At 52.4% G+C, this 13,823-nt stretch overlaps 1 protein-coding gene across 1 annotated transcript; it reads right to left on the minus strand.

Moving 5' to 3' along the window:
- Nucleotides 1-245: 245 nt before the first annotated feature.
- On the minus strand, nt 246-13,204 carry PSMC1 (proteasome 26S subunit, ATPase 1). The gene is made up of 11 exons (XM_006042256.4): nt 13,100-13,204; nt 9,066-9,119; nt 7,949-8,045; nt 6,827-6,951; nt 6,441-6,626; nt 6,133-6,261; nt 4,560-4,656; nt 2,530-2,719; nt 1,935-2,086; nt 1,454-1,608; nt 246-575 (listed from the first exon to the last, which is right to left on the minus strand). Exons 1-11 carry the CDS (start codon nt 13,100-13,102, stop codon nt 441-443), a joined length of 1,323 nt encoding a protein of 440 aa, XP_006042318.3. The 5' UTR covers nt 13,103-13,204; the 3' UTR covers nt 246-440.
- Nucleotides 13,205-13,823: the final 619 nt, after the last annotated feature.

A 13,823-nucleotide genomic window follows, 5' to 3' on the forward strand; every position in this document is an offset into this window, starting at 1 on the left:
TGCCCTGGACCCTCCAAGGGCAGCCCTGGCCGGGAGGTAGCAGCCTTTGTTGGCTCCACAGCAGAGGTGGTTGGCCATGTGCTCACGAGCAAGCAGCCGCTGTTTTAGAGCTGCTGCCGGCTAGGCGCAGTGCCTTGGGGGCAGCAGGGACCCAGTCTGCAGTGCCCGGGTCCCCAGAGGCTTCCCCACACCTGGGCCCACCCACTCCTCCGGCCGAGCACCCAGCGTGTGGACAGGACTCCGTGTTAGAGAAAGCACGCTTTATTGGGGCGCAGGCAGCCTGCCAGGCCCCTACACGCTGCGCTCGGGAGGGACACGAAACGCTCTGCCAACCGTGGCCAGTGAGCACACGGGCACCCAGGCAGGCAGCCTCCCTCCCAACCCCACCCCTCCAGCGGCCAGGGCCCTCCCAGCCTCTCCTGGAAGGCAACTCTGGTCTACTAGAGATAGAGCCCCTCTGGGGTGCCCTCCTGTTTTTTATAAAGAACATTTTCCTTCGACTTTTTGAAGTCTTCATTTGTTACTTTCATTCTGCGCTCTCTCAAGGCCATCAGACCAGCTTCTGTACAGATTGCCTGTAGGAAAGAACAATGCATTCAGAGCGGAAAATACTTTTTATTCTAACAGTTAAGACAGCACTATTTTGAAATCTGGTGTTGGCATCCAGGCCAAACACAAATTTTTATCAAACTTGAATGTTTCAAGCATTCTAATTATTTTCTCCAAGGACCTGAGGTGGCTTAACCTGGGAGTATTTCATTAAGGAAGAGGCCTGTCTTAGGTTCTAACTAGCTGTATAGCCTGGCAGGTCAGTAAATCCTCAACGCTCCGCTTTGGTTAAAGGGAATAATCCTAAGAAAGAGAAAAAATGATATCCATAAACTTAGCGGCCACATACAGTGACATCCATTTCATTTACCTACAGTCTTGAGAACATGTATTCTGGTTAAATATTTACAAGTTTCAGACAGTATATATTCAAATATATTCACTTTTTCAATAATCACTTGCCAAAAGTAAAACAAGAACCCAAGCAACGTGATGTGAGAGAAACACGGTCCTGGCTCTGCAGACTCTCTCTGGCTATGGCCTCTAGCACCTCTACTTGGAGTGATGTGGAGCAGTGTGTTTCTGCCCATGAAAGACGAGTCGAAGGTGACACCTAGGAAGTGAGGGGAGGAGCGTACGGGGTTCACCACGTTGCAACTTTTCTGAAGGCTTGAAAAATCTTTCTAAATAAAAAGTTAAGATCTTAAATAATTTTACCTTCCTCCCCCGGTGAGACCAGCCTAGTTCCACAGATGCCAATGAGACGCAGTTCAGCGCAGGCAGCGGGACCAATATCGGTGCCCGTGCAGGGAGCAGGCTGTGCCCAGTCACGGCTGCTGCGCCCGGCCCCCTCGGCGTCTGGGAACATGGGATAAAACAGGTAAAACCCAGCCCAGCTCCTCACCTTGATGTCGGCACCAGAGAGGTCGTCTTTAGCCATGATCAAGTCGTCCAGGGTCACGTCGTCGGCCAGCGTCATCCTGCTCGTGTGGATCTGGAAGATGCGCTTCTTGGTCTTTTCGTCGGGCAGGGGGAACTCAATCTTCCTGTCGATGCGGCCTGTGGGCACACAAGGTTTGCAGTTACGGCCTGGCGCCCGGCCCTGGCTGAGAGGCCTCCGTCTCACATGAGTGATCTCAGTCACACAGCATCCTGTGCCAAATCTTAAAAAGCGTCTTGAGGCTAAAAAAGGTCAGGCTACACAGAGTACATCACAATCCACTTAGCATTCTCTAAGTGGACACAGTTTGGTAAGTTCCTCAAGGTTCAAGGCGGTATTTACCTTTGCACCCATCACCTGGTAACCATCCTCCCCAAAGTGCCCTTTAGAAACACAAATCCACTGAGCGCGTTCGCTCCCCGCGATGGGGCCGGTGCAGCGTGACCTGGTCTGATGAGGGCGGGGTCCAGCGTCTCTATCCGGTTTGTGGCCATGATGACTTTCACGTCTCCCCTTGAGTCAAAGCCGTCCAGCTGGTTCAGCAGCTCCAGCATCGTTCGCTGAATCTCCCTCTCCCCGCCTGAGTTGGAGTCGTACCTGGAGAAGAAGCCAGGGGGACATGAGGACCCCACGGCCTGGCTGGTGGAGGCACTCGGGACACGGCTGTCTCCACCCGTGGGTCCCACCTGCCCAGAGCCCAAGCTGCACCCCACAGTATCTTCTCTGTGGCCATTTTCATGCCTGAAATTGTATCCTTTTTATTCAGTCTCCACATGTGAGCTCCTCGAGGCAGAGACCCATCTTTACCGCTCTCTCCAGAGTCCAGAGGGTGCCGGGCTCTGAGCTGGCACTCACGGCACGGCTGCGGACGGACCGAATCCACTGACGGGGAGTCGTTGCCCGGTACGTGGGGAGCGGCACAGGGACCGCGGCAAGCCAGCACGCAGCCCCTGCGGGGCCTGCCCACGGTCCTCGTTCTCAGAGCAGAGCGGCACCGTGCCTACCCCTTAGTGACACAGAAGAGGGAAGGGAAAGTCTACCTTTTCGTCCCAATAGCATCAATTTCATCAATAAAGACGATGGATGGTGCGTGTTCTTCAGCGACTCGAAACAGTTCCCGAACGAGCTTGGGGCCGTCGCCCAGGTACTTCTGAATGAGTTCAGAGCCGACCACTCGCAGGAAGGTGGCCGAGGTCTGGTTCGCCACTGCTTTGGCTAATAAGGTTTTCCCTATTTTAGATTGAAAAAGAAAGGGGAAAAAACCTGAAGTGCTGTTTTAACTTTAGAACTCTCATTACCACCTTAAAAGACATGAAGAATGGGTGGATCCCTCTATGAAAAGCATGTTCTCAAAGCAGACAAGGAAATTAAAAAAAATTGAAATACATATTTTGATTATTTTTAACTGTCATCATGATAATGTCAGAAAATACTTTTACTGCAAGGTACTCAAAGTTGCATATAATATTCACCTGACCCCATTCAACTAGGGTTAGAGAACCAAATTCAATTCCTACGAAACTATCAGTGCTGAAAAAAGGCCGGGGAGCACCAGGCTTGACCGGAGGACAAAGCGCGCTCCTGAGCAGGCCTGCTGTGCCCCGGGGCCACCTGCGGGCGTCCCCAGGCTCTGGGCGCCGAGCCAGGACCAGCTCCTGACGAAGCCCACGACTGAGCGCTGCCGGAAGCTCCCTGTCTGTGCTGCGCCCTCGTGGGACGCTCCTCACTGCTCTCAGGGCAGCCCTGACACTTCTCTCTCAAGTCGAGAACCAGAGTCAGCAAGGGCACCCACCCCGAGAACGTCAGAGCGTGAGACCTCGGCCCTGGGATGGCGAGAGCTGGAGAGGGCCACCCTCGGGCCCGTGTGGGGGAGGGGGCTGGCCAGGGACACACGGGATTCTGGGCCAGTGGTGAGGGGGACAGAGATCTAAGCTCTGCGACAAGGCGAGGCAGTGAGCTCCTCTGTCGGGCAGAAGCTTCAGATGCTTATGAAAGGGCTGGACTACTCCCCGAGGGCGTCCGCTAAGGGCGGCAGGCAGAGACCAGAAGGACCTCCTAAGTGGACGAGACCTTCTGGTCCAGACGCAGCCAAGCATGGCTGCCAGGATGTTCAGCGAGCAGGGGGACCCCCAAGTGTCGCTGGCCTCTCCTGAAACCTCCTTTCCTGGGCAAAGAGGCTGCAGCAGCTCCCCGCCTCAGCACAGCGTCGCCCTGTCCCTGCCCGTGGGCGGTCCTCAATACAGATCCTCCTGGGAACACGGCTCAGTTCACTCCATCAAACGACCTCCCTTCCTCTGGAGTTCACAGAGCAGTGAATTTACTAAGCCCTGAACTACACAACTTACTGAGGTCAGCCCAGTGCCTAATGAACCAAGGACGTACGTGCGTTTTTATCTTTGCCCATTCACTCATCCGACGTGATCCTCAGTCGCCAACAGCCTGGGAGAGTGCACTGATCTCAGCGGCACAGGAGCGCGGTCACCGTGGGCCCGCACCTCTGCCGAGACCGGCCACGCTCCGCACGTGGTCGGGGTCCTCAGGGAAGGGAGCAGACATCGGCGCCCTCTAAAGCTCCCACGGGGATGCCAATACATGGCCAAGGTGGAGCACTGTTTCCAGTTTTTCTTACAAACTATTTTCAGTGGACTTACGTTACTCTTGGTACTGAAAAGCACTATTTTGCAACATGGGCATCTCGCACGTCTGAGTACACCACAGGAGTGCTGGGGGTCTGGACGTGCGCTCACACTGAGCAGGCACTTTTGGGGGGTGTCTCCTGGGGTCTCCTTTCTAGTGTGACTCCTACGATCGTCAACATATTAACCCCGTGAGGCCCGCAGTCACGAGCCGAGACAGCTCAGCTCTCAGCACGACAGCACGACGCCTTCACGTGACAAGCGCGCTTCCAACGGGGCTGCTCACCCACACGTCCAGGGTCACTCGGAGCACATCTTTAAACTAAGGACTTGAGGCCCCCTCGCTCAACGGCCAAGTGGTTATAACCAGCTAATGCTGCCACTCAAGGAACGAGCTCAGTGCCTGGAAAGCGACCAACGCAGAGCACACACACCTGTGCCGGGCGGACCATAGAGAATGACCCCCTTAGGGGGCTTGATCCCCATCTCTTCGTAGTATTCAGGATGAGTGAGAGGAAGCTCCACGGATTCCTACAAAACAAACACAGGGTAGAGATGACAGGCTTTCCTGCTGAAACGTGTCCTGTCCACTCACTGGCGTCAAGGGTGTGTCTCAGTTGCAACAAAAACAAGCTAACATTTCCACTGTTGTTGTTAGAGACAATGCTCACCCCAGCGGCAGCCAGGCCACGGCGCAGAGGACCTCGGTCCCACGGGGCTCCCGGTGCCCTCCCGTCTCCCTGACACACCCAATTTCCCGAGAGTCGGCCGAGTGACATGTAACAGGGACACTCGCCCTTGCCGAGGGAAGGACTATAAAGCGTGGATCCACACTTCCAATGGGACTGCAGCGAGCGAGGCTTCCTGCTGCTGTCCCACCTCAAGACAGGACGGCTCCTCCCCGCTGCCTGAGCCCCTGGGGCGCTGTGACGGCTCTGAAGGCCGAAAAGCCCGCAGAGGGCCGCCCCGTGCGCCCCCGCCCAGGGCCGGGACCACGGTCTAGCCGAGCGCCGTGCGCCCCCGCCCAGGGCCGGGACCACGGTCTAGCCGAGCACTGTGCGCCGCCCTGCCCCAGACACCACCTGGGCTTTCTGTGTAGCCGCAGCTGGAGTCAACCAACTGGAAACATATTCACACAGATGGTCACTGAGTGTTACATATGAAGTGTGTTACTGAGTGTTACATATGAAGTGTGTTACTGAGTGTTACATATGAAGTGTGTTACTGAGTGTTACATATGAAGTGTGTTACTGAGTGTTACATATGAAGTGTGTTACTGAGTGTTACATATGAAGTGTGTTACTGAGTGTTACATATGAAGTGTGTTACTGAGTGTTACATATGAAGTGTGTTACTGAGTGTTACATATGAAGTGTGTTACTGAGTGTTACATATGAAGTGTGTTACTGAGTGTTACATATGAAGTGTGTTACTGAGTGTTACATATGAAGTGTGTTACTGAGTGTTACATATGAAGGAGTGTTACATATGAAGTGTGTTACTGAGTGTTACATATGAAGTGTGTTAAGCTGCAGCTGCTGTAAGAACTATCATACAATTTATTCTTACTTCTGTTACCTAACTCAGTATTAGCAACACAAAATACCGCCGTTGGCCAGCTCTGGGTCAGTTACTGGTCTGATCAATAAAGAAAAAACAGGACTTCCCTGGTGGCCCAGTGGTTAAGAACCTGCCTGCCAACGCAGAGGGCACAAGTTCGATCCCTGCTCCAGTAAGATTCCACGTGCTAAGGGGCAACCAAGCCCACGTGTCACAGATACTGCAGCCCGCCCGCTCCAGGGCCCTCGCCAGGAGCAGCCACCACAGTGAGAGGCCCCCGCGCCGCCACGGAGCAGCCGTGTTTGCCACAATGAGAGAGCCCTGCCTGGCACAGCAGCAAAGATCCAAGGCAGCCCAGAACAAAGCAAAAGCAGAAAACACGCGAGACGCCCGCACGAGGCGGCAGGGAGCAGCGAGGGCTAACCCAGGGCGGGTTCCCGGACGTACCTTGATTTCCTGGATTTGGTTGTCCAGCCCCCCGATGTCGGCGTAGGTCTCTTGGGGCGCCTTTTCCACCTTCATCACCGTGACCAAGGGGTCCGTGTCGTCCATCAGCACCCCGATCACCGCGTGCACCTGCGAGGGAGCAGGGTTCTCACCGCCGGGTCCTGACGTGCGCCGCCTCTGTTCGCACTGGGGTGGCAGCCACAGAACCCGCCCTGCCCGCAGCCGTGCTCCGGCGCCGGCTCCACGGGAGGGGAAGCGGGGAAGCGCCCTTCCCCTTCTGAGGGGAAGCGCCCCACGCAACGCCTGACCTTGTGGTTGAGCAGCACAGAGCAGCCGGGCTCCAGCAGGTCCTTGTCTACGAACGAGAGGATGCTGACGTAGTGCTCCGAGCCCACAGATGTGGACACGATGGCGTGGTTGTCATCGATGATCTCCTCCAGGGTCCCCACCGACATCGGCGTCCCCCGCAGGTCATCCACCTTTGACCTCTCCTCCTACGTGAGAGCAGCCCAAGAAAGAGTGGCTCAGACTAAAAAGCAGACGGCGCGGACAGTTCATTTGACTTAAACGCAGTTGGTGCTTTTAAAAGACAGCTAAATAATAATTCATTAAAGCCTGAAAGGTTCAGCTATTTAGTTCTCAGTTCTAAATAGAATTTGTAAAAGAAACAAGTTATAATAATTTGTCGATTTACCTCTTGCTTTTCTTCTAAGGGCTTCATCTGCTCCTGGTTTCTAATGAACTCCTCCTCCATGAGAAGATAGTCTTTAATTCTCTCCAGCTTCAGCAGCTTTAACCGGCACTGAGTGTGAGGCGTCACTGTAATGGAAAAAACAGTCTCGTTATACTTGGAGCCTGAAGTTTGCAGTTAATTCAGTTCACCCTTGGAGGGGGGAAGTTAACAGTTAAAATAAGCTTATTTTTAGTTGGACAGACTCTGAGAAATGCAGTTTAGTGACCTTAAGTAAGCACGTGCAGAAAGGCAGAGGGGAGAGCGATGAACAGACAGAAACGCCACCTTCACCACATGCTAATTACCCGTAACTCGACTCTGGTTTTGAACTTTATATGCTCTTCTGCTGGTCTGATGACCTTTTCTTTATCAATACCATACTGATTCACTACAACAGGTCAATGGCACATTTAAGCTGCCTGACTCAACTATTAACTGAGCACTGCTTTAAAAATCAGTTTACTGCACTTAAGCTGGAAGAGGCTCGTCCAGGCTGCAGATGAGGGCGGTGGAGGCGTCTGAGCTGACGTCTCCAGGGACGAGGCGCAGGCGGCCGTGGAAGGACTGCAGAAGGACGTGTTAAGCGGAGGGAAGCAGAGCCCCGAAGCTCGAGGCAGAGCATGAACCACATGCAGGGGGTGAGAGGCCGAGGCCGGAGAGGCGGGCTGAGTCTGCCGCCTGTTCTGCGTCTTACTCCTTATTTAGCAGGAAGACTTGAAAAATTTTATGTTCGGGCATAAACTCATGCTGTGAGTTCCAATACAGTGGCATTCCATTTTTTCATGAAATAAGTGTATCTCTAAGGTAACCAAGCTCAACCTGAGTTTTCTACCCTAACCCTGTACTCTAATACCCTAGAGAAGCTGCTTATTTAAAGGAAATTAATGGACTTTTCTGAAGTGAGACACAGTTGTATCCTCTGTATACTGTTAAAACTAAAACATAGCGTTTATTCCAACCGAGAGAATGCCACACACAGTCACAGGCCTGGAGCTTCAACCACGCGCTACTTCCTGTCTGTCCGCACTCAGCCCTCTACGCTGAGCAGAGGCGGCGCCCCGGGAACTGGAGCCACATCATTACCCAGGGGCAGTCTGCTGGCAGCATCTGGTCCTTTTGTCTTCTTCTTCTTTTTCCCAACTCGAGTTGGTACAGGAGGTTCGTATTTCTTTTTCTTGTCCTTGGGTTTTCAGAACGGCATAGGAAAAAAAAAAATCAGAGAGATCATATTAAAACCCAAACGTAGTTCTGCAGGACCGTCATCTATTTACAGGTGATATAATTTTCCCTTTTAGGATGTTATTAAAAACTGTCCTTAAAAAAAAAATAAACAAGAAAATCTGTTTTTCATTCTTTCAATTTTTATGTGTGAACATAATTATCTTTTTTTTTTTATATAAAATACACACTAATAGACTATTCAGCAGAGATATTACTCTGCTGACCACTCTCTGTCTAGTCAAAGCTATGGTTTTTCCAGTAGTCCTGCATGGATGTGAGCGTTGAACTATAAAGAAAGCTGAGTGCCGAAGAATTGATGCTTTTGACCTGTGGTGTTGGAGAAGACTCTTGAGAGTCCCTTGGACTTCAAGGAGAGCCAACCAGTCCATCCTAAAGGAAATCAGTCCTGAATATTCACTGGAAGGACTGATGCTGAGGCTGAAACTCCCGTACTTTGGCCACCTGATGTGAAGAACTGACTCATTGGAAAAGACCCTGATGCTGGGAAAGATTGAAGGCAGGAGGAGAAACGGTCTATAGAGGATAAGATGGTTGGATGGCATCACTGACTTGATGGACACGAGTTTGAACAAGCTCTGGGAGTCGGTGATGGACAAGGACCCTGGCGTACTGCAGTCCATGGTGTCACAGAGTCAGACACGACTGAGCGGCTGAACTGAATAGATCATTCAATAAGGAACAGAGGCCAGAGTTCAAAGTTACATGCCAGAAGCCGGAGTTAAATAATTTGACACAACTTTTCACACCTAAAGACGTTAAACACTAAAATCACAGACAGTTTAACACTTCTGGAATGTTATTACTTTTACATCTCTAAAAATTATTAATTCAATACCTATTAATAATCTTTTGTAAAACATGAAAAGGGTGTTTGAATTCCCAAAGAACTTCTCAGCTGAGAGCTGACATTTTCCACAATTTACTCACATCACAGACATCTGGCTTCACATTTATTTACCTTGTCATCCTTCTTGCCGCCTCCAGGACCGTGACCACCACTCTGACTTTGACCCTGAAAAAAAAAAATTTAAGCAGAGCATTAAAAAAATTCAGGGGGGTTTCCCTGGTGGCTCAGCGGTAAATAATCCACCTGTAATGCAGGAGACGCATGTCTAACTCCTAAGTCAGGAAGATCCCCTGGAGAAGGAAATAACAACCCACTACAGTATTCATGACTGGGAAATCCCAAGGACAGAAGATGCTAGTGGGCTACAGTCCACAGGATCTGAGAGAGTCAGACATGACTTAGTGACTAAGCAGCAACAACATAAATTTAGAACACCATCATTTCAAAAAACCCTCATTCTCCTGTGATTCTAAGACACCAACACTCCCCCTCATTTTAACATTTCTGAACTCAAGGTACACCTTGCAGTCAATGTGTAAATTTAACGTGGCAAAATTTTTTTCCTGAAAAGCTGTTAGTAGATCAGTGCTGCACTTTGCTACAGACTGCACCTTAAATCGAGGACAACTCTATTAAGAAAAGGGTGTAATATGTTATAAGGGCTTCACAGATGGAGCTGATAGTAAAGAGCCTGCCTGCCAATGCAGGAGACAGGTTCGATCCCTGGGTTGGGAAGATCCCCTGGAGGAGGGCACAGCAACCCACTCCATGGAGAATGCCTGGGAAATCCAATGGCCAGAGGACTCTGGCAGCCTACAGTCCATGGGGTCGCAAAGAGCTGGACACAAGTGAAGTGACTCAGCGTGTACGCACAATGTGTCATGAGACCATCCCTTCCTGAGGGGAAGGTATAGAGCTGGACAGTTTCTAATATAAAACTACCCAGCTGAGGCCACCAAGAGTATGTAACTGGGCCATGATGAGAGCTCCGTCATTAAACCTACTCAACAATCGTGTGTCAATCACTGACTCCTTACTAAGGACACACCAAGATCCAAGAGACTCTCCTTTCCATGGCAGCTTAAATAGCACCCATCCCTAAAGTCTGGGGCACTCAGGCAGGTCCTTCTTCCCAATTTAAAAAGCTGAATCACCTTAAGCTATCAAGAGCTTAGTGTATTAGTAAGTTCAGGAGGATTTCTGATTTTAAAACAGACCCTTCAGTTATAGGACAATGTCTTACACAGAGCAAGGTCTCAGAAACAACAGCATTTTAAATAAGCAATAGTGAATTTACTTCATTAGAGGGCCCTCTGCTGCTAAGTCACTTCAGTTGTGTCCGACTCTGTGCGACCCCATAGACGGCAGCCCACCAGGCTCCCCCGTCCCTGGGATTCTCCAGGCAAGAACACTGGAGTGGGTTGCCATTTCCTTCTCCAATGCATGCAAGTGAAAAGTGAAAGTGAAGTCACTCAGTCATGTCCGACTCTTAGCGACCCCATGGACTGCAGCCTACCAGGCTCCTCTGTGCATGGGATTTTCCAGGCAAGAGTACTGGAGTGGGGTGCCATCGCCTTCTCCGAGAGGGCCCTCTAAGCCCCCTCAAATCACTTCCACATAGGCACCTGTAAGTTAAATCACCAGCTTCACTATCAAGACAAAACAACCCCCTAAAGGAATTAAGGTCGAATCTATTTCCCCATTTGCAAGATTCTAAAAACTTTGCACTTTCTTCTGAAGAAGGTAATTAAGGGCTCTGAGAAATTTGGGGAAACACAATTAGTTTTATTGCAATAAGCCGTCCAAGTTACAGGCCTTTAACAATTTGGCTCCGAGGTTAAAGCGTCTGCCTCCAATGCGGGAGACCCGGGTTCGATCCCTGGGTTGAGAAGATCCCCTGGAGAAGGAAATGGTAACCCACTCCAGTATTCTTGCCTGGAGAATCCCATGGACAGAGGAGCCTGGCGGGCTACAGTCCACGGGGTCGCAAAGAGCTGGACACGACTGCACAACGCGATTTCACTTCACTTCACTTCACACCCCTCAGGACACGTGCTGTTGACCGGGGCAGCTAGTGTCTGTGGTGTGTTTATTACGTGCCTAAGTCTGAACAAGACATTTTCCTTCACTATCACATTTACACCAGACAATTCTTCCAGGCAGGTTTCACTATTACTACTTTCTAGATGAGGGACTGCAATGCCCTAAGAACACGGGCTGTGGAAATAAACGCATCCAGGTCTGAATTCTGCCTTCATTCCTAACAGTCTCTGTGACCTCAGGGAAGCAGCGTCACCTCTCTGAGCCTTAGCGTCCTAACTGGAAAGCAGGGATGACATCAGCTCCTCTATGTTGCTGCAAGTGTTTAACGGACGAAAACCACTTCGGCACGACTCACAGTACTACTCACCAACACAATGTTATTGCCGAATAAGAAATGTTAGGGTCAGGACCTCCTCGGGCTGTTTAACAAGTCTGGGCTCCGAAATCCCTTCTGGTTCAGGTCTCCGCCCCTCCCCATCTCTGTTTAAAATCCATCCTGGTTCAGGTCTCCCCTCTCCTGTCCCCCCCATCTCTGGCTCTGTCCAGGCTGCCTTATCTTATTGGACAAGATTGTCTCCCAACTGAGGTTTCCAGGTCTAGTCTCTTCCCTCACCCTTTCGGATATTACCTTCTACAACAAAAAGCTGACCCTCTGAATCGCCTCAAAAACCTTCAACTGCTCCCTAGCATTTATGGCGTAATGTCCAAACTCTAGCTTGGCATGCCTGGCCCTTGCAAACTGGCTTCAATTAACCTTTCCCAGGTGCCTGTCCCATGACCCTCCACGTCTGGCCCCTCTGGAGGACACTTCCCCGAGGCAGTCCCAAACGCCTCCATGTCGGGGGCATTTACACGACGTTTCTCAGCCTCGAGTGACTACATGCATTATACTAAACAGTAAGCGCTGTGCTGAGCAAACAGATCCTACGGGGCTGCCACCATCATTACCCTGGTTTACAGATAAGGAACCGAGGCTGAGGGCTCAGTGACTTGGCAGCTGTCACAAAGCTGGTGGGAGAGACAGCACAGTCCTGGCCACTGGACACCTGTATCCGTGCTTCTCTACTGCATGGGTCACTAGCGCATCGCAGCACACGCCCAGGCCCTGAGGTAGTAACAGTGGCCTCCAGGCACTGCTGAGAAGGGTAACGAGCAAAGGCTGGGAAAGTACTTGCCATGTGCTTGTCAGGCCTAGAATACTGCTACCCAAAAGTCCTTCCAGGACCTGCTTGCGTCTGCGGCGGGACCTGCTGCTGCTCACTATACAGACCAAACGTACACCCGCTCAGGCCTTTTGCCCTTCCAGTCCTACTAGGACCAGTCTTGCTCGGGTACCTGCACAGGCTCCCCCTCACTGGACTCAGGCCTCCCCTCCTCACCGAGGCTCGCTGACACCCTGTGTAAAACGGCCACCTCTCCCGCCCTTACAGAGCTGCCGCAAGCAAAGGCCACTCGCCCGTCCCCATCCCGCCCCGACATAGCATCACATACTCCTTCCTCTCTCTCTGTTTAACCTGCCTTCTAGAGAATGCAAGCTTCAAGAGACAAAGACTGGCTCAGTCATGCCCGTCCTCTGTATATGCAGCGCCTAGAGCACAGCCTGGACACCCCCCCCCGCACCCCCAAACCCCTCAATGAGCGGCATCAGCCCGGGAACAAAGAAACCAACGCGAGCTAAGCGAGGCACCGAGGGGCCGTCCGCTCGAGCGCCCCGAGGCGCCTGTCCACCGCCCCCTGGCCGCGCGGCCCCTACGACCCGCTCCCACCGTCCCCTCTGCCGCGCGGCCCCGAGGCGCTTGGCCCGGTGACTCGAGGAGGCTTCGGCCGAAACGCCCCGCGCCGAGGGGCAGCGCCCGGCTGGAAAGGGACAAAGCCAGCCCACTCCGCCGCCCCGCCGCCCCAGGGGCCCGCCCGGCGCCGAGCCCCGGGCCCGGGGAAAGGCCGGCCGGCCCGCCGTGGTCCTCAACGCGCTCCGCAGGCGCCTTCAGGCCTCCCCGGAGACCGGGGCAGGCAGACCCGGTGCCTCCAGCGGCGGCCGGCTTCTCTTGCCGTGGGCCGCCTGCACCCATCGCCACGGCCAGCCGAAGCCCTTAGTCACTCACCATCCTGCTCCGGCCGCTCCAGCCGCCGCCGCCGGAAGTGCGCCGCCAGGGCGGTGCGTCAGGGCGGAAGTTGCCGGGGGCGCCACGGAAGCCGACAGGGGCCAAATCTCGCGAGGACCGGGTTGCGCCCTCCGGGCCTGCGCGAGCGGACGGACGGGCGGTGATGCTCTCTCACGAGCGAGACGCGGGCCTTGTTGAACTTTCACTTGGAAAAAATGTTTAAATCGCAGTTATTAGGTTATTGTCAACAAGTTAAGACAATGACCTCTACTGTCAAAGGCAATTGTGAAGATGTAAACAAGTTTAAATAGGCCAAAATCAAACTGAGACCTTGCCTTAACTTCTCCAGGAACCGGAGTAGTCTTTGGAACCGCGAGGTTGACATACACTTTTGCACCGGCATTTCACGTCTAATTTGGTCTCTGGAGTTAATCTGCTCATCTGAGACGTTGTCTCATGAAGCATCTAAATCTGGTGGTTTGTTTTTTTCCTGATGACTTGTGACATCTGGTCAAAATGCCGAATGTTGTCTTTAAAGTCCTCATCTTGCACCGCGTTTGTAGCCTCATGTATTACATCCATCAGGACATCAGAAAGAAACAAAGCTGGGACTTCCCCGGCTGTCCAGGGGCTAAGACCCCCTTCCAATGCTGGGGAGATAAGATCCCACATTCAGTTCAGTTCAGTCGCTCAGTCGTGTCCGACTCTTTGCGACCCCATGGGC

Source organism: Bubalus bubalis, chromosome 11, assembly GCF_019923935.1.
Source record: "Bubalus bubalis isolate 160015118507 breed Murrah chromosome 11, NDDB_SH_1, whole genome shotgun sequence".
NCBI classification, from domain to species: Eukaryota; Metazoa; Chordata; class Mammalia; order Artiodactyla; family Bovidae; genus Bubalus; species Bubalus bubalis.

What these genes read in the sequence shown, in the direction of transcription:
- PSMC1 (XM_006042256.4), bottom strand. An exon ending in CCCCGCCCTCATCAGACCAG is followed by an intron (nt 1,609 to 1,934) that starts GTCACGCTGCAC and finishes GTGTGCCCACAG; the next exon opens with GCCGCATCGACAGGAAGATT. An exon ending in TCTCTGGTGCCGACATCAAG is followed by an intron (nt 576 to 1,453) that starts GTGAGGAGCTGG and finishes TCTTTCCTACAG; the next exon opens with GCAATCTGTACAGAAGCTGG.